This window comes from Apaloderma vittatum, unplaced genomic scaffold, assembly GCF_000703405.1.
Source record: "Apaloderma vittatum isolate BGI_N311 unplaced genomic scaffold, ASM70340v1 scaffold20796, whole genome shotgun sequence".
Lineage (NCBI taxonomy): Eukaryota > Metazoa > Chordata > Aves > Trogoniformes > Trogonidae > Apaloderma > Apaloderma vittatum.
Window position 1 is genome coordinate 5,979 of NW_009723632.1, and position 19,536 is coordinate 25,514.

The 19,536-nt window shown below is 42.5% G+C and overlaps 1 protein-coding gene across 1 annotated transcript; it reads right to left on the reverse strand.

The window, feature by feature from the left end:
• Positions 1-1,195: 1,195 nt before the first annotated feature.
• TGFBR1 (transforming growth factor, beta receptor 1) lies at positions 1,196-18,990 on the reverse strand (the record flags this gene model as incomplete). Its single annotated transcript, XM_009872198.1, has 8 exons — positions 1,196-1,662; positions 2,246-2,376; positions 3,024-3,148; positions 8,114-8,270; positions 8,953-9,120; positions 13,085-13,315; positions 18,151-18,393; positions 18,739-18,990. Coding segments are annotated over 8 exons (1,433 nt in total), but the record flags the coding sequence as incomplete, so codon positions are not given.
• Between the last annotated feature and the right edge of the window lie 546 nt (positions 18,991-19,536).

A 19,536-nucleotide genomic window follows, 5' to 3' on the forward strand; every position in this document is an offset into this window, starting at 1 on the left:
TATTAATTATCAGGCACATCTACATGTTGAAATACTGCTGAGTGTTGTGGGCATTAATAAAACCAGAGGTCAGGTAGACCCTTCCTAAAACTGCAATTAAAAGGAAAAAAAGAAAGAAAAATGAAAAAAGCCTGGGAACAGCAGTTATTTAAAAGAGAATTTTCCATCTTAATGCCCCAAGTCCCCTCCAGAAGTTGTACATGTGGGCAGGAAACGATGCGATTTCTGAATAAGTTCGCAAAAACCTTGTGATAGCTTTCAAACCTCCAGCAAATCTTGATCGAAGCCACTCACCGAATTCTGTGGTTTTGCGACGACACAAGCCACTGTAAGCTCTGTTCTTGCAGCTCTGAGGAGGATTGCTGGAATCCTCCGGTACGTGAATCCAAGGACCTGCAGCTCACCACTTTCGGTAGCTCACAAAATATCTGCACATAAAAGCCCAAATAACTTCTCCCTAATTACAGGTGCACTTAATCCTCATTTAATTGCAAATGTTGTTCTGTGAGCCTTACGACTCTGCAGAACTGCACAGAAAAGATGCTTTTCAGATTTGATTTAATGGAGCAAAAGCTCCTTAAGAACATCTCTCGCTACTTTTCTGAAGTAGAGAGGTACCTCAAGCAGTTTAGAAGTACCACTTGATAAAAAAGAAAATCTTACATATAATTATGACTCATGACTTGACAATGACAAAATATGACAGTGAATTAAGTAGCTTACGCTATTTAAAACAGTGGTTTAAAGACTTGGATTTTGGTAAAATTAAAGGTATTCCACGAATTCACTTGCTGCAACAAGTGTGAATTGGATCTTAGCTAGGCAAAGGAACAGCGGATACTTAACTTGCATTTTTGAAACCAAAAGTACCATCGGCTTTGTACGCTCCTACTGTTTTGCATTAAAAGACTCAAAAGCGGCACTTACTGGTATAATACAATCTATTTTGAAGGCAATGCGATCTTCTGAAAAAGTGGAAGAAAACCAACCAAACAACCCAGTAATCATGGATACAGTGTAGTTGCATAAGCTATGTTCCCACAACCCAATGAGGTCAATTTGGAAATCACGGTAAGAATTCAAACACCACCTTAAGAGCTAGTGAAGTCTACACCAATGGTACATTCCCAATCCGAACCGAGGAGCTGCGACAGCGCTTCGGAACAGCAGACGTACCAGCCAGGAATAAAGCTGCAGTTGCAAAGTGACCTCCTGTTTTCAGCACACTTAATGAGAAGTTAAGACCAGCTATCAATCTTCCAAATAAAAAAAAAAAATTGCAGGTTAATAAAAATAAAGCTAGACTACACAAGGCTTGGTAAGTAACCTGGGAAAGAGGTTCGTAGTGCACAGAAAGGACCCAACACAACTGTTTAGCACGTCCACAAAACTCCTAACAAGTGACGTTCCTATGAAGCATTAAAAGGCAGCAACATCCTTCTGTTCCCCCGATGAGGTAGAACAATTAACCTTCTTAACACGCCGCTCTGGTGCAGATATGGATTTTTACAGTATTCTTCGGGAGCAAATCCAGGATTACATCTTTATCCCCTCCTGTTGACTAAGTTGCGATAATGTTTTCTTAATGCGCAAAGCTGTTAGCCTGGCAGCTCCGTTGGCGTACCAGCACTCCCGCATGATTTTGGCCATCACTCGTAACGCCTGCAAAGAGGGAAGACAAGAAATTATATGTCCCGCTGCTCCAACACAGCCCCACATAACCCTCCCCTCTGTCTCAGCCAATTCCCGCGTTTCGAAAATCTGTAAAGCTCTCAAATTCTTATTTACAGAATAAAACTCCAAGGAAGCCTTGAAGCTCCGTCCAGCGATAGCAAAAACATCAGCACGCTATCAAACTCTTTTGGGCACAAAGCCAGAGCACGGCCCCATGCGGGCGACTACGAAGAAATTCAACTCAATTCCCACAGAAACAGTCACACTGTTTATTTGCAGGATGCTTCCGGCGTAATCTAATTCAGACTAATTTTAATTTACAGTGCCAGCACCTAACGCTTCGCAGGAGGGGATCCAGGAATCGCCCCCGCAGGGCTAGCTATTAATTTCTGTGAAATTATACTGAACGTTAGTGCGTAACCAAGGATCAATAAAGCCACAATGATGCGAATCAAATGAAGTTCTCCTCGAAGCAACCCGTCTCCCTTCAACAACAAGCAGTTTTTAAGTCACTGAAACCAGTAACAGCTCGAGTGTCCGTTCAAGCAGCTTTAGCAAGGTTAGTTAATACCTCACAGCTCTGCCATCTGTTCGGGATATTGGGCCTTAACTTCTGCTCACACACAACTTTCCTCATTTCTTCAACAGAAGGATCTGAAGGAACAAGGTCGTAGTATGGCAACTGGTAATCTTCATGGATTCCTGTGTTGGGTTGAAAATAGCTTTGTTTTAGCTCACACTGAATTACTTCGTCTTCACCTTTTGATATGTTTCTGGTCAGTACCTTACCATTTTGGCTTTTAGTTTTCACTTTTAAAATTACAACGACTGACAAATTAAAAACTAAATCCTCGACTGTATCTTAGGAGTGTTTAGTTAGTCTTGGAAGAATTTTTAATTTTGAAATTTATGTATCTGGGAAAGATGAAAGGGATGTCAAATCTTCCATATGCTACACTAAAGACATGCTTCCTGGAAGCCTATGATTTATAATAGCATGTTTTATTTTAAATAACGTAGGGATGTATCTGAACACATTATAGCTAGCCTTTACTTGTGATGTTTTTGCCCCTTGCTCTCCAGGACATTTAACTTCCTCCTTTCCTTCCCTCTATGCAACGGTTTTAGGAAAACAAATAAAATCATTATCAACAAGGATATTTCAATCCTCTTCAACAAGTACGGTAGAGCAGTTTACAGAAGTCAAATAAACCAGTCATCACCTACAGGATTAACAGCTACTAGGTCTGAGACATCCTGGCTATTACCTGGCAGTTTTTACAGGAAACTGTTTACTCAAACTTAAGTCACTTGTAATTCCTTGTAATTTTGTCAAGATTGCCACATACCACCGATTGAACATCGACGAGCTATTTCCCAGAACACTAATCCCATTGCATAGATGTCTGCTCGTTTGAACGACTCAAAATGTTTCATATTTATGGAATCATCTAGAACTTCAGGTGCCATGTACCTAGAAGAAAGAAGAAAACGTTTAATTTCATAAATGCTAACCGTAGAGAAAGCGCAGTGCTGTTCATCAGCTCAAAACCAAATTTAAAATATTTATGTGGAGAAGGAGACAAAGAAAATTCTGCTTCATTAAGGTTATCCAGTCAAAGACCTTTCAATTCAAAAACTGAGAGGGACAAGAAAAGGAATATGGAGAATAAGTAAAACATGAAACGATGAACAAATAGTTATAAACCTGATAGGCACGGGATAAGAGAGACAAAGACCAGAAGGTGCCAGTTGCTAACTAATGGGCTACTAAGAAACTCCAGGCAAAGCTTTAGAGAAGGCCAGTCTGGACGCTGCAACTGCTATTAAGTGTGAAATAAAAGGAACATGAGGATTGTGGCTACTCAAGGGAGGCCTGTGGGGCTGTGCAATGGTTATCAAGAGACCACAGAATGGTTTGGGTTGGAAGAGACCTTAAGAGATCATCATGTTCCAGCTCCCACGGACACCTCCCACCCCAGCAGGCTGCTCCAAGCCCAGCCTGACCTGGCCTTCAATGCCTCCAGGACGAGGGAGGGCTGCACTGGACCCGAGGGAAGCCATGCACGTAGGCCTGCACACGAGTACCTGCTGCATCTGTTTGCTACCGCGCATTAAGCCAGCCCAGCCAGCGAGCAGGAGGCCTGTGGAGCGCGGGAGGGGGCATCAGCCCCACCGAGGGTTGTACTGAAAGCTGAGGGGTTTATAAACACACACGGGCCTGCAAGGCTACAGAAGGGAGGCTCTGTTTTTGCTCATGACTTTCAATCTTGATCAGCTGAAGAGAAGGAAGGAGACTTTGCTGTCTATACTCCTATTTTATACAAGTTCTGACAGCATTTTCTGTGGGTGTTGAAGGCAGCACATGCTGTAGAGCAATCTGTGTGATCAGCCCTGGCAGTACTGCGGGTGTCTGTGTAGGCCCAGCCTCACTGCTGGTTCATTCCCAAATAAGAAAGCAGCAGCCGCGTCCCCAGGCCTGGGAGGGACCTTTGGAGGCACCAGTTGGGCTCCAGAGGCCAGCCACGAGGAAGCCCCAAGCTCCTGGAATCTGCCAAGACAGAGCAGCCACTCACACCATTCCCTAGGCAGACTAGAGAGGGAACTGACGTGAAGGGATGGTTAAAAGAGCAAATTGTTACGGGTTCCTTGGGAACAAAAGCTCCCTAACATTGCAGCAACCAATTCCTCATCACCCATCGTAAACTACCAGCCCCATCACAAACAATATCAGGCTTCCCCCCCTGCCCTTGAATAGTAAATCCTAGTCGGGTTACACATTAACAGTTGTGCTCACAAAAAAAAAGTTTATTTTATCAACATGTTCTGCAACACCAAAATAAAAAAAAATAAATCTGTGACACAAGTTCAGTTGAGAAACAAGGACTGAAAGCTGGTCACTGGCACGCAAGTCATTGTCACCTTGTTTGGTGACTAGGCTAGCGTGGGAACGTGAAGCAAAACGTCAGCGTGGGTGGCGCTGTGAGAGTCACCGCCAGCGGCATCCCCACGGGCTGCTGGAGGGGATAAATGGCATTTGCTGCATCAGCCAACAGCAGCTGCAGTACTGCAGCTCAGTCTGGTGCAGCTCTGGCAGCCAAGTCCCATAGATAATGTTTAGCAGAGTTCAGCGTGTTCCTCCACACCATGGCCCCGTCCTTCTCAGGGTGACATATTAATGAAGAGGGCAAACGACGACAGCAGGGCTTTTGGAGAGCAACATGAGTCGGTTCCAGGAGAGGAACGTGGTGTTGGGCAATAGGTCAACCTCTGGAACTACACACAATTTCATTTAAGCACCATAATACTAGGATTTTCTTTTCCTAGTACCAGGCATGGCAGGCAGAAGACAGGACACACTACTAAAATTTCAGGACTATCCGATCTTTCAGAACTTTCTCAGCACTACTGTGTCTTAGGGACGTGATATACGCGCGACGAAGCGAAGACTAACAACGAAAGAGCAAAAATGCAACCAGTAGTCCAAAACTTCAACAAGTGTCGCTGACGTGAGAGTTCTCCTAAGCCATATAAACTCCCTGTAAGCCATAAACACAGCACAAGCAGAGGACAACTGGCTGAAGAGGAAAGTAAGGTTTACACTGACAGTATTCATTGAACGGAAGCAGATTCTTAAGTTTACACATGTCACAATCTTTGATATGGGACAAGGCTCAAATTATTCCGGGCCACCCGTTTCACAGGCTTTTTAAGCAAGAATGCAAGATTGTGGTGAATGTTTTAGTGCTCTCCCAAGACTTTGCATTGTTGGATAACCTTCTTGTGCCGCTTGAAGCATTTGGCAGTGTAGCGATCAGCTTTGGGTCTAGAAGAGAGAAGATTTGACCTGTCTTATGATCACGTGGGGGTGAGAAGAGTGATGGCCACAAAACACCAAACCAAAAATCCCAACCATGTTGCAAGGCTGTCAGCCAGAAATCACTTATATCAGCAGTAAAGGAGACTGTCTCAGCGTCTGTAAATCATCCTACGGACAAGGGTTTCACAGGAAAGACTGGAAGAGGCCATCATGTGACAATGGAGCTGAACCCATACACCCAAAGTAAAAGGATGTCCCCTCAATCTGACTTGTGCTGAATTCATCAGCACTATGACCTCTTACCATGCCCCTCCATCAACGCACCTCGGTTTCTTTGCTTTCCCTGAGGGAATGGTGGGTGACTGCTCCAAAAGCCCAAGAGATTATTGCTGGAAAAAGAGAGGTGAAAGGCAAGTAGGACATCTAGTGCAAGCAGCAGATTAGCTGTTCCAGGGCTATCAGACCAAAGGGTGAGAAATACGCCTCTCCTTGTCAGCTTATATATTGGAAATGCGTTGCCTGTCAGAAACAGCACTTTAGGTTCTACAGGGAACTACTCTGCACAGGCTAACTCGGGCTTTCTGAACAAAGTCTGCAGCTCAGTACCTTCCAAGAGCAAAGGGTAAGTCTACACAGAAGTTTACAAAGTCCTGCCAGACTTTGGGTGCTCACTGACCTCTTCCCCTCACCGCTTTCAGCGTCCAAAAGCTCTGTATTAGTTGCCTAAATTTCTTGTACAACATAGAGGGAGCTCGGCGTCGTCAAAGAGGCCCCATGCACATCATGTCAAGCGTAACATCTCACTTCGACAAGCCTGTTCTCCACAAGCACAGCTAAAACCCTGCTCACGTTGGGTTTAGATAAACCACAGAAGAGCACCCACGCCAAGGTGGAATTCAGAGCCAAACTTTTTCTAAACACAGCCTATTTCAACTGCCAAAATTAACAGCTGGGCCAAGCTTCTCAAAAGAGAAAAAAGAGAATGAGCCTAGGTTTTTTTTTTACTTGCCTCAGGAAGTGAGAGAGGGATTCTATTTCCTTCTCAGTTTAAAGCTCCCGTTCCCTGCTTTATGCTGCAGGCTCAGCTGTGAAAGCACACGGTTCACACCCTCCGGTAAAGCTACGCCTCTGAACAGACCAGAAATAAAGATTCATTCATTCAGAGAGAAGGATCAGCAGGCTGACTCAGCACCGAGATCGCTCACCCAAGAGCCAGTCTTGCTTGCTCCCGAGGCCAAACACCACACAATCATTAGAAAAATACAAACTCCTCCGGCTCTCCCTGAGCTGGCACGCAGAGCTTCCGCGTGCGGAGGTAAAAGCAATGGGAGTTAAAACTGTAATTGAACAGGCAAGATCTAAACTTCAGCATGAAAAGTTAATCAGAGGTGCAGAGTTACTTCCCTAAGAATGTACAAGGGGGAGGAAGAGGGAACCAAGAGTTTTATGAGAACAAACAATTTTCAGAGACATAGAAGTGACTGTTTTTGAAGCGGGAAATGGCAAGAGAGTTCCTACGCAAGGCAGACAAACAAGCGATTTAGCAGTGCCCAAGCAAGACAGGATCTTGTACGTACAGACACAGCTGAAAGGACGCTTTCTCCAAAGACTAGAATGGAGAAAGTAACCAATTTACACATCGTCCTTCCCTGCACGTGGATGTAGCAGAAGATACTGGGTCACACACGGTACGTACGCTGCACACAGCTAAGTCTGCAATGACAAATTTACTACCAATGGCTACTGGAGGTTTTGTGAAGGAGTGAGGACTACAGTACTTCGTAATCTAGTAGTAGCTCAGGTAAAATAAATCTAATCTGAGCATTTGTGTGGTATTTTTGAAGTTGGCAAAGAACTAGCACAGCAGAGTTTTAGAGCAAAGTAATTCCAGTGATATAATTGCCAGCAAAATAAATTGAGTACCTGTTCTAAAAGCTTTTGCTCACTGAGATACTAAAAAAGTGGGGCTTTTTCTTCCAAAAAGCCACAGCTAAAGCTCCTAGACAGAGCTAGTAAGTTTAATTGCATTTTTGTTGATGGAGTTAAGCAGAAAAATGTATGTTTACAAATTCAGAAGCAGGCTTTTGTAAGAAAAGGAGTAACTGACTCATCCATTGATATTCCTATTTACGCATGAGATAAAGACGACTGCTCTTCTAAGTTCTTGTACTTCTCTCAAAAATATGATCCCATGAAAGGTCGTGTCCAAGACTCTGCACCCTGTATGTTCACAGAATCACAGCATGTTGGGGTTGGAAGGGACCTCTAGAGATCCCCCAGTGCCACCCCCTGCCAGAGCAGGGTCACCCAGGGCAGCCCCACAGGAACGTGTCCAGGCGGGTTGGAAAGTCTCCAGAGCAGGAGACTCCACACCCTCTCTGGGCAGCCTGGGCCAGGGCTCCAGCACCCGCACAGCCAACAAGTTTCTCCTCATGTTGAGGTGGAACTTCCCATGTTCTCACTTAACCCCATTATTCCCTGTTCTATCGCTGGGCACCACTGAGAAGAGATTGTCCCCCTCGCCTTGACCCCCACCCCTCAGATATTCATGTACGTTAATAAGGGAAACCAAAGCGTTTTATTACAAAGTCACCTGACACATCACGTTCACGATTTTACCTTTTCGTTCCCACCCTGTGGTTTGGGGCAATGTCAATTGTGTCCGTGGCTGAATCGTGCCTAACCGCCAATCCCAGGTCTGCAATGCAGCACGTCCCATTCTTTTTTACCAATATATTTTTGGATTTCAAATCTCTGTGGGCAATTGCTGGTTTGCCTGTAAAGAAAACAAACAAAAAAGAAAAAAGAAGAAATAACACATCTCCTAAAAAAGGTAATTGCTATTATTCTAAGCCTAGTGCAGATTTTGTTTGGAGTTACAGAATTCCTTCCAGTTCTACTGCTTTACGTGCATTAAAGTAACTCCTGAAATCATTCATTGTGGACTGGCTGGCTGTCCAGAAAAGTGCCTTAAATATCTCCCATATTACTGTACTCTACTGCTCCTTTTCCTCTTTCTACTACTTGCCACAGAAAGTTTCTAGTATCTCTGGAAATAGACCCATAGTGCTGTTTCAAATAAAAGTTAAGACAATACTACAGGCACCATTACTTTTTAAGAGGTGTTTTGTAGGAAGGATTGTTGTATCACAAAACCTGGATAACACCACGGAAAGGAAGGTAACAAAATCTTCCCAATTAAGAAGCTGTGTTAGTTCTGAGATGATCACTGCTCCCAAACAGATGTTTTGCAATTCAATCAGCTCCACAAGGTATTAACCTGGGTGTCTCTGCTGAGTTCAGCTGCCTTTTCATCGCCCAAGGAGCTGTGTGTGAAGCAATTACACCCTGAAAAGGCTGAATGTTCTATCTAAGAAGAGAATTATACTAACAAGAGCTATTTCTGTGTCATTTCAGAGAAATCCAGTATCACACAGGCTGAACAGCTCTAAGGTTACCTTGGGTGCCAACAATTTCCATGTGAAGATGAGCGAGGCCGCTGGCAGTGGACAAGGCTAATTTGATCATTCCTTCCACTGTTACCGTATACCTGTTCAGGTAATCAAAGAGCGATCCGTGCTCGTGGTAGTCTGACACCAACCACAGCTGAGTCCATGTGCCATTGTCTGCAAAACAACGCTGGCATGAATACCCCACACACGAAAGACAAGCAAACCATTGCTGCCACTTCTGTACAATGCTTACGAAGCACAAATTACATTTTGCAAGTAACCTCGGCAATTTAGAGACTCTGAAATCTTTACTTCTGTCCCTGTAATGGGCCTCTAAGGGCTGTGACCACCTTCTGAGCAGCTTAGTGAGTACATTTTTATTTAAATTCAATGACAAACCATAGAGAGCTAATGTCGTTGTGATCTGGAGGTGAATTATTCCAAGTATTAGCCAGGCCTTGCCTTCCCCCAACTTTTCCGTTGGGGGAAACAGTGTTGAATGCATGATGCAAAATTAACCCCGTCACTATTGGTCTAGTACAATATTGTCCAGGCTATGCACAGATAAAAAAATAAAAATCTTTCAAGCTTTGCCCCATAACTCTTTCAGTCTTCTCATAACCTGTATCTGGCCTCAGCCTGGGAGATAATTTCCACAGTTCCCATTTTCCCTCCTGGAGCAGAACCTTGCAAGCAGCAATGGGACACACTGCTTCGAAAACCAAGTTAAATCCCACCTCACGCTGCTGGTCAAAACTGAGGTGACCAGGAGGCACACGAGTAAAGCGAATGAAAAATACTGACTATGACAAAGCCAGTTTGCTGCGTGATTTTTCACTGAAAGATCAGGACTAAACTGTTCAAATCATTACACTGGACACAAAATAACTTGAAGTTCAAGGCACAGAGAGAAAACTATTAAAGAAATTCAAGTCAAGAGGGGGGCATAAGCTTTTTTTTTTGACCTAAGAAGTAGAAACATACTTTACAGGAAAGTAATAATAAATTAATAATAAATATTGAAAATATACTATACAGAAAAGAACAACCCTGCCACCAAATAGGTTTTCCAATTCTTCTTCTAAAAGTAACTCTTACACTGCAGACCTGAGAAGCATTTTCATAGCTAGCTACTTCTGCAGAAGTCTAGAAGACTAGTTACCTCAGAAAATCCACACAACATCCTCCTTAGACAAGCTGCCTCTTGAAGAAAGGAATTTATAACAATTGCTTTACCAAATACATAATCAATTTTTAATTAAAACTGAAATTACTGAATCCACTTAAGTTAAAAAAACCCGCTTTTTTCACATTGGTACAAGCAAAACAAATTCGGACTTGGCACACGCTTGTTTTTAAACCAAATACTGGGGTTTAAGGTGTGACAGTATTGCTTGACACAAGAGTTTCAAGGTGCAGACATGTTCGAAGTTAAATGTTTAGAATAAGTTACAGAAACTGCTTTATTGCACGTGTTCTCTGGGGTCATGTAGTGAAGTGTTTCACAGCAAGGAGTGGGATACTTTTCTGGCATGCAGGTAACAGAAAAAAGCAGAGGAAAAAGCAGCGAAAAGATCAGATACAGGTGAGATCTGCAGCTTGAAAACACTTACAAATGAGATATTCAGGGAGATGTCAGGGAAAACACTTGACACTGAGACAGCCATCTGACTAAACTGATGAAAAAGCACTTGAGCTCAGTAGATTAGCAAGATCTTCCAGTCAAATTCCTGCTTCTCAGGCTAAAGCTTCAGGAGGGATGACTCAAATGTCACTTTTCTCAAGAGAATTCTGCTCACCTCTCTGCAACATACCACCTAACAAAAAGCACACACCCAACAGCCGAACCTGAGTGGTTCAAAACAAGGCAAACGCATGGCCCAGAAAGTAATTTCCCTGGCCAAGCAGTATTTGAAATTTAGTGTATACTCCTCGGCTAAGGTAAAGAGCTACCCAGATCACAAACATGCCAGCCAGAGAAAACACAACTGCAGTTAAAATCATTCATGGCTTGCCAGTCATCAAGCTGGTTCAACAGCAGCACCTATTTCCCAGTAAATTTTGGGAATGGAAAGCAGACGGATTGGACCAATTATTCCTACCTGAAGACACCCCCCAATTTTACCATGACAACGGCGAGCCAGATGTCCCCCAGCAGCTGTGAAAAACACACAGCTGAACTAAGAGGAGAGACCTAATTAATGCCTTGACTAGCAGTGAGAATTGCAGCATGAGAATTCTTCTCCATTTATCACTGAAACTTCCAGCGAGTGCCGAGTTGGGATTGCACAAGCCACCCCTTGTACCGCTCCGTCTCTCCGCAGCCGGCTTTGCGAGGTCTCACGCGCACAGATTCCTGCAGCACAATGACTCTGTGGGTCAGAAATAATCAGCCAGCTTTCCACATCTGCTCAGACAGCAACACCATCGGAAAACGGAGACGAGAATAGCAGCATTTTCAAAATACGGCTTTATCCATTTCTCGTAAACCAATTACCAGCTAGTTCTCAAGAAAAGAGAAAAGCCTTGCCCTAAAGCCTTACAGCCTCCAATAATGGCATGACCTATCAGCTAAGGATTCTTTGTAGGTACAGCATATTAACAGCAGAAGCCAGAACAATTTCATATCACACCATAATATATCACAAGGAACGTAAATATGACCAAATCAAACGGAATTTCATCCGACTGCATCTGCAACCTGAGCCAGCAACCAGGAAGTGATTTTAGGAACCCACTTGTTACATCTCCTCTGCACAGTAGTCAAGTGTATTCTGGGACAAACTACCCTCCAGTCTTTCCTCCCCAGGGAGATGTTCCATCCCTCCATCATCCCTGGGGCTGCGCTGGGCTCTCTCCAGCAGTTCCCTGTCCCTCTGGAGCTGAGGGGCCCACAACTGGACACAACATCCCAGACGTGGCCTCACCAGGGCAGAGCAGAGGGGCAGCAGAATAATAAGCTGCAGGAAAAAGCTGCCTGCTCTGCTGTAGCTCTGCAAACTCTTAGAGGTTAACTCGTTGCACAGAAATCTGTTAGGAGCAAGTTAGCGATAGCTAAGCCGTTCCTGGAGAAGGGAGGTGTTCTGCACAACCTCGTGGGTTCTGTTCCAATGCTACAGATTTATTCAGATGTAGAAACCTGAAATTAATCTAGTGATAATTAAAAAGAACTCTATTTACATGTATACTTCAACTGCACTAAAACCATTTAGAAATTTCCCACAAAACCGACAGCCCTTTAAGAAACCAGGATGTGTGTGGATTCTTAACTCCTCCCTAAGGTAACAGAATCTTCTATTAATGCTTTCTTTACAAAAAAGTCCGAAGCCGTCTGTGGTGAAACATGTCATTTTAGATTAAAATAACTCAATGAAACAGCGTATAGTTTGAGCTCTGCGTAACGCAAGAAATTCAAGAGTTTTGTTGGTTTCGCCAAATTTAAGTTTTCCTGCAGTCCAATTTAAAACACAAGAAATTTTCATCTGACGGAAACCACAACAAATCAAGCTGAAAAACCGATTAAATTGTTCCTCTTGGTGAATACTTAAAGGCTTATCAGGAGAGTTTTATGAAATAGGTAGTTTAACACTAGGACCAAATCATTAATGCCCTTTTCCCAATTTCTTTTCTAACAGGAGTTCTAAATGTGTAGCTTCTCATCTCTCAGGCTTAAAAATGAATCCTCTACCTCCTGCGTATATTAGGACAAGAAGATCAGATGTGATCTCTTTAGGTGCCACACACCTGTCTTATCAGGCTACCTGGGAAATACAGGCAATTCAGCAGATGTGTGGGCTGACTGGACAAGGCATCTTCTTTTTGGTGCCCAACTCAGCCAGTATTGTACATTGCTTGTAGGCATTACACCTCATTAAATGTGTTTTTATTTTTTAGACTTAGATAGAGCATGCTTTCCAGAAAAAGGAAAATGTAGGTTTTTCCTTCATTAAACCAATAACAGGCCTGCCATACCCTGAAATGCTCCAATAACAAAATTATTATAATGCTCCAATAACAAAATTATTATAATAACAAAATGCTGCTCTTTAATTGGATCCTCACCACCTTATTTTCCCTTTCATTTACCTATTCTGACCAGGTACGTAAATCAGCAAAATGAATTCATAGTATCACCAACCTTTGTTGTCTGCAGCTATAAATCCAAGAATGTTTTCATGCCGTAGCATAACTGTTTGGTAAATTTCTGCTTCACGAAACCACGAGCGTTCTTCTCTGGACGAGAAGATCTTCACAGCAACTTCTTCTCCTCTCCACTTCCCTCGCCAGACTTCTCCAAAGCGACCCTTACCAATGCTCTCTTGAAGTACTATCGTTCTTGCAATTGTTCTTTGCACAAGTAAAGGTAAACCTAAGAAGAAGATTCAACATTAACCGTGAACATCACTCTAACAAAATAAGCACTTATCCAAAGTACTAAACACAAGACCCGTATTCCTTTAAGATATTTCTCTTAGAATGCACAGAAACTCCCGTGAGAGTCCATCTCTGGTCTTTGCTAACAACAGCACTACAAGGACATCTGGTCTGCTCACAGCAGCTTGTGTTTTAATCTGAGAAGTACAAATTGAAATTCTGGAGTCTTCAGAGGAGTTCCTCAAGACTTGCAGGCCTACAGGACTCTTAAGCTTGATCTTTACTAACAGCATGCCTTTACGAAGAAAGGAAGAGACAAAACCAGACGCCACAGCAGGGATTCAATCATTATCAGCCGCTGAAGCAACTCCTACTGAGAAAGTTCAAATTTTTTCTGTAACAGCTGTCCCCAGGTCAACTGTGCTGCGTGCCCAAAGCTGTAACAGCTCCTCTGTGAAGCCTAACTCACAGACACACTCCTGAAGTGCAGAAAATACCAGAGCAGAACAACCACAGCACCAAACTCAATCCTGCACATGTAAAACTTGACTTTGGTGGCCAGAGAAAACTTGCTCCTTGGCACTTACATACTACTGCACAAATCACTGGCAAATGTTAAATACAAGACGGTTTTGTACACTTGAGATGGGTGATAGGCCCAACGTTTTCCTTCCTGCAGTTGATTCAGAAAACTACCCGCACACTTTCAGATGCGCTGCTCTCACCTAGCTGTACCATTTAAAGACATCCCTCGTTTCAACAAGATGTCCAAGGGTAGTCGCTGACTTCCAAGCAGATGCTACACTCTACGCCTTCCAGACACGAAGCACCGCAGTTTCGTATTACGACACTCTCCATCACAGTACAAGAAACACCCTGCTGTGATCTATTCCCCCTGCTCCTACTCTTATTTTTATCATTTTTGCAAGATTCAACATGCTTCTGGTTTTTTGCAACTGTGCTTTCTCTTGCTATGCTGCTGAACAAACCCCAAGGCTGGAATCCCAAAGTACCCTCAAGCTTTCTGAGTGTTAATAAAAGAGTTCATTTTCTTTTCTGTACCTTACACTGTGTTTCCATTAGTTTGGACCAATGCCTGTCCAATGCATTAGAAGTTCGTACTCAATATGGATAATTCAGGATTTAAGTTCTTAAGCACTAAAGGTGGCCAACAAAAGATGCTGATAGAATTTTCTTGTTGTTTATATTCCTGTTTGTAAGCCTCTGCCCAGAAGACTTCCTCTGAAGAGTAATTAAAAAACCAAAATACAACACCACCAACTGTGAAAAATCTCATTCCCTTCAAGCTTCTACAAACCACTGATAAGGTTTTCAGGTGTTTTACACACACTTCAAGTGACTCAACTTTATATTGATTTTGGTGACCCTCTGAATCTCTGAACACCTGAAATTCCCGCTTCAAGTCACTGGCCAAAGCTTCTCCCTGGCTTTAAGCAATTCCTCCTTCTTTCTTGCAAGTAAGTTACTCTCCACCTTGCAAATGAAAAAGTAACAGCTCAGATTCCCAACTTCTCTACACAAGGCATGGCTGATACTTAGAGTTTTGCATCATGATCTGAAAATCACTCCCAGCTCCCAAAGCCTTTGGCATCTTCTCTTAGAAGCCGTGGCTTCAGCAGAAGGATCTATTTTTGATATTTCATGCATTCCTTTCATTAAGCCTCTAGCTGTTTCAGTTCTTGTTCGTCATAGAACAACAGGGCAATACTAACACAAGTCAAGACTGAAAATTAAGAACATCTTACTATTCATCATTGCAGAAAATTAAAGCTACTTCCCCTTTGATCTGAGTAGGAAGCTCATTTCTGAGTTTTGATCGCTCCTCTGTTTTATACGGTTCTCTTCAGAGAATGCTGCAACATGAAACTGAGAGAATCTTTATTTGACTTGAGCTCTTCCAGTCCCTCAGCATGAATTTAAGAGTAAAACGTGTACTTTAGGTCACCAGAATAAACCCTTCTTTAGCTGTGCCTCTTCGGCGTGATTATTTTCTCTTCTGCGTACATTTCCATTTTGTTTCTTCTAACCTCTCCGCCCAACAACATCCTTCAGTTTCTGACATGGTTAAGCGCTGTTTTAACTAGCAGCTCTGACTTTTCTCCCTCCAGTGACCCAGTTTGTTCCAAAAACGCACACTCTTCTGAATTTTAAATGTACTGCACTGAAGTCTGGATCAAAATACACATTTCAATGAGATTCAACTGCTGCAGGCCTATTTCTGGACACGAGAACAAGATCGGTTCAGCTTCTAGGGCACTGGGAATTTACATAGTGAGACAAAGTGATACAAGTCACCGCAAATACACGCACCACCCACAGCCCAGAAAGTCAGTACTCGAAGCACCTCCTATCCTGCCCTCATAACAAAAGGAAAGTACAGAACACTGAAGAAGGCCCACACTTGTCTTACAAGCAGCTGGACAACATGGAAATTGCTGCAGCTGAAGTTAAAAGATCCCTCTTGAGAAAAACATCAGGTCTTGTTTTACGGGGAATACGACTTTGTCTTTCGAGCGTGAAACAAATTAGTGAAGATTTTTCCTTAGGGGTAAGTCTAATTCCATCACATTTGTTGGTGTTCTTGCTCTGCTGCAGCCACGAGTAGCCAACGCTCAAGTACTGTAGCAGGTCAGATGCCCTGGGAGCCCAGACCAGCTCGAGCGCTCTGAAGCTCTGAAAACCAAGTAATTGCCCAGCAGGCTGCTTTTACTTAAAGTGTAATTTGCAAATAGGCAAGGGAAGAGTCAGTCATCTAATCATTTGCTCTGGAGGAAGAATCCTAAGGTTCCTCTAGCTGGGATTCCCTGCTTTTCAGGAGTGTCTTTTGAAGATGTACTCCCAGGGTTTTCAAACACGAAGAGAGGCTCAGAAGCACCACAGGGAAGAAGGTCAGAAGGAAAACGAAGGAATATTCCTGATAACGAATGGACAGATCAACCGATGACTAAGTCTGAACTAACATTATCGTAGGCCTGATTTCTTATCAGAGGAAGTGTGAGAAAGCAACCACAGAAGTGCTGCGGTTACCTACAGAAGTCGGGAGGGAACTATCGACCAGACTACTTTAAAACAAGTACGGCTAAACACAGTTTCAAGGGAAAACTTTAAGGGATTTCTTTCCTGTGTTTACTGAAGTGATAGCAGCTAGTACATGGCAAATGACTGCTTACATGTGTAGAACACACACCTGCTCTTCTAAGGATTTTTTATTTTTAGAATTTCTTTTCAGCCTTCTGTAGGAGAAGTGTGCAGACAGCAAGTAAAAAGTTTCATGCTCCTAACAGCATAACAATTATACATCATAGCTTCCTCCATTCAAAAAACTGTAAATATCCAACTCCTCCGTATTCCGAATCTCGTTACCTCTGCATACCCCTTCTAGAAAGAACATAACTGGACAAGTCCTGCATTTGCAATTATCAAGTTCTAGCCCAATATATTTTAAGTTCTATTAATCGCTTTCCCTGTTTTAGTTACTGCTGTTAGTAAATGAGAAAACTGAGGTAAACACAAACTACTAAAGCTCCAGTTCTTACCAGACAGCAACTACCTCACCTTCTTCATGAAGGTCTGACTAAAGATGACTTAACTTTACCTGTATCCTACGCATGCTCAGCCAGTTACACTGCTTTTACTTGACAGAACGATGGAGTAAGTGACAGAGCAACGGACCCAGCTGCCACCCTTGGGAAAGAAGCACAACCTAGATGCTGAGGTTTTGTTGCTATAAATTTTTTGAGTTCTGGGAAATTGATTCTCGAGTGCTGAATTCTTTAAACACCAGTATTTCTGTGCAGAGACTACTCTGAAAATGGCTAGAACTTGATAAATGCAAATGCTGGACTTCTCCAGTTATGTTCTTTCTAGAAGGGGTAGACAGAAGCAAGACACTCAGAATACAGAGGAGTTGGATATTTACAGCACATAGATTTTCAAGCCAGAGAGTTATCTTCACTATTAAATTATTTAAACTATTTATACAGACTAAGGCTGCTAAGTGGTTGCAGAACGCTAGCTGATGTCTCACTCCTTAACAAGGTCCAGGGATTAATTAATTTACCAAATCATCTATCTGACACATCACTCCTTATCAATGCCTATTAAGCCCTATCTCTGCGACACAGACCACCACAGCCCCGTAAGCAGCTACGTCAGGATTACAACAGCAGAGACTCTATGCAGTGAACAGACTACTGCCTCATCTTCCCACAGCAACACCTGCTAAAATTAAAACAAAAATTCCTGAAATCAAGGGCTAGAAATTCTTCAGATGTGGTCTGCGTACTGCACCCATTCCACACACAGAGAAATGGCTATTGGCAACTGAAAAAGTATCTTTGTAAGGAGAGAACTGGCTAAAATATTAATTCATACTTGGAATTCAGAATATTATTCAGGTATCAGTAACTACAGATAGAAATGCATCTTCGGTTTAAAGATAAAGAAAAAAAAACACCTTCACAAATTATCTCAAAACCACGGAAGATGGCAACTTAGATATGGCGTGTAGAACAAAAACGTAAAAGGCTGAGCCTTACTAACAGAAGAAACAAAACATTTACAATAGGTGACTGGGATCACACTGTACTCTCAGAATGATGAGGAACAGTAGCAGCAACTCCTTATGCTTCTTTTATTTCACTTATTCCCATAGATTGAGTCTTCACTGATGAGCGAATCTACACGCAAGTATATTATTTAGTCAGTTCTCCAGTTAGTTATAAGTAGAACTGACAATATTAAAAGCACTTGATGCCTTACAATTAGTTACGCTACCCAAAGTCGTTACTACTAGAAATATGACATTACCTGACCCAGAGCCTGAAGTTGTCATATCATAAATTAAATCCTTTAAAGTGGTTCCTTCTGATATAAAGGGCCGATCCAGTGAGGGATCTTCTTCGCTTGGCACGCGATGATGAATTACAGTACGGTTATGACATAGGTACAGAATCAACATTAATGAAATGCAGACAAAGCAGACAGGTCCAGCAATAACAGCAGCTAGTTCCACAGGTCCTAGATTGGAAGCTGGTTTTCCTGGAGTAGGGCCTGACATTTAAAAAAAAATAAAATAAAAAAAAAATGGTAAAACTATTTCTTTTTTTAGTGCAACTAAATTTATTATATTTCACAGCAATCTTCAAATTATTGCAATGTATTTGCTAAAACTTTTGCATAGTAACTTTTTCAAAAGTCAAAATAAGCATTACAAAGGACAACAGCAAGTATGTGCTTACTCCCAATTTCCATTGCATATTAAACCTTCAAACCTGGCCCTAATATCCCTACCCAGAAGATTAAATCTCTCATCCCCAACCTCTTGAAATGTCATTCGCAGAATTTAAGGTGTTCAAACTCACCTACACCTTCCAAGAAACGCCCAAAGCCCGTTACCTGGTGTTGGAATTGGAAGTTCTATTTTATTGCAGTGGTCTTTGTCACAGCAATGAGGCACAGTCGCGACTCCGTCTCTGTTGGAGGGGGCGCACACGAAGGGCCTGTCTCGGGGAATCAGGTCGATCTCTGCTATGCACATACTGTTGTGTATGACTTTGTCTGCAGTTCGTGTCACTGAGGTAAAGCAGAGCCCGTCTGTCACACACGTGAAGTTGTCTTTTGTACATAGATGGCAGTAACACTGGAGTGCTGCGCCGAGGGGAAAAAAAAAAATCCATGTTAGTATTGGTACACGTTCGGCCTTGAGAAACAACTTCAGTGACTACAGGAATCGAAGCTCGAAACAGCAGGAAGCCTCTAATCTTTTTGGTTACATAAACACAGAACTGTAACGCTGAAGAACAACAACACTACAAGGCTTTTTAGTGGCAAAGGAGACGGGCAGATGAAAGAAAATCAAATTTAAAGCTGAAGTAATCTCTCCTTATGCAATTTTGCATTAAAGGGGAAAGGCTGCAATCCTCAGTGTTTCTCCAAGTAAAGAAGTTCTGTTGCAGTTCTTCATTAAAAAGATCTAGATGTTTTAATAACACTGTATCCTGTATAGCAATCCTCTGCTATTTTCCAACAGAACACAAATAATGTAATTTTTGTCACAATAACCACAGGTATAGCTTTAGTAAGCGACAAATAGGATGCTGCTGGGTACCCAAGATTAATACTTTATATATTACTTGATGGCTTCAATTCTGCACCAAGGAAAGGGCATATAAAGGCTTAATCCTCATTAAAAAA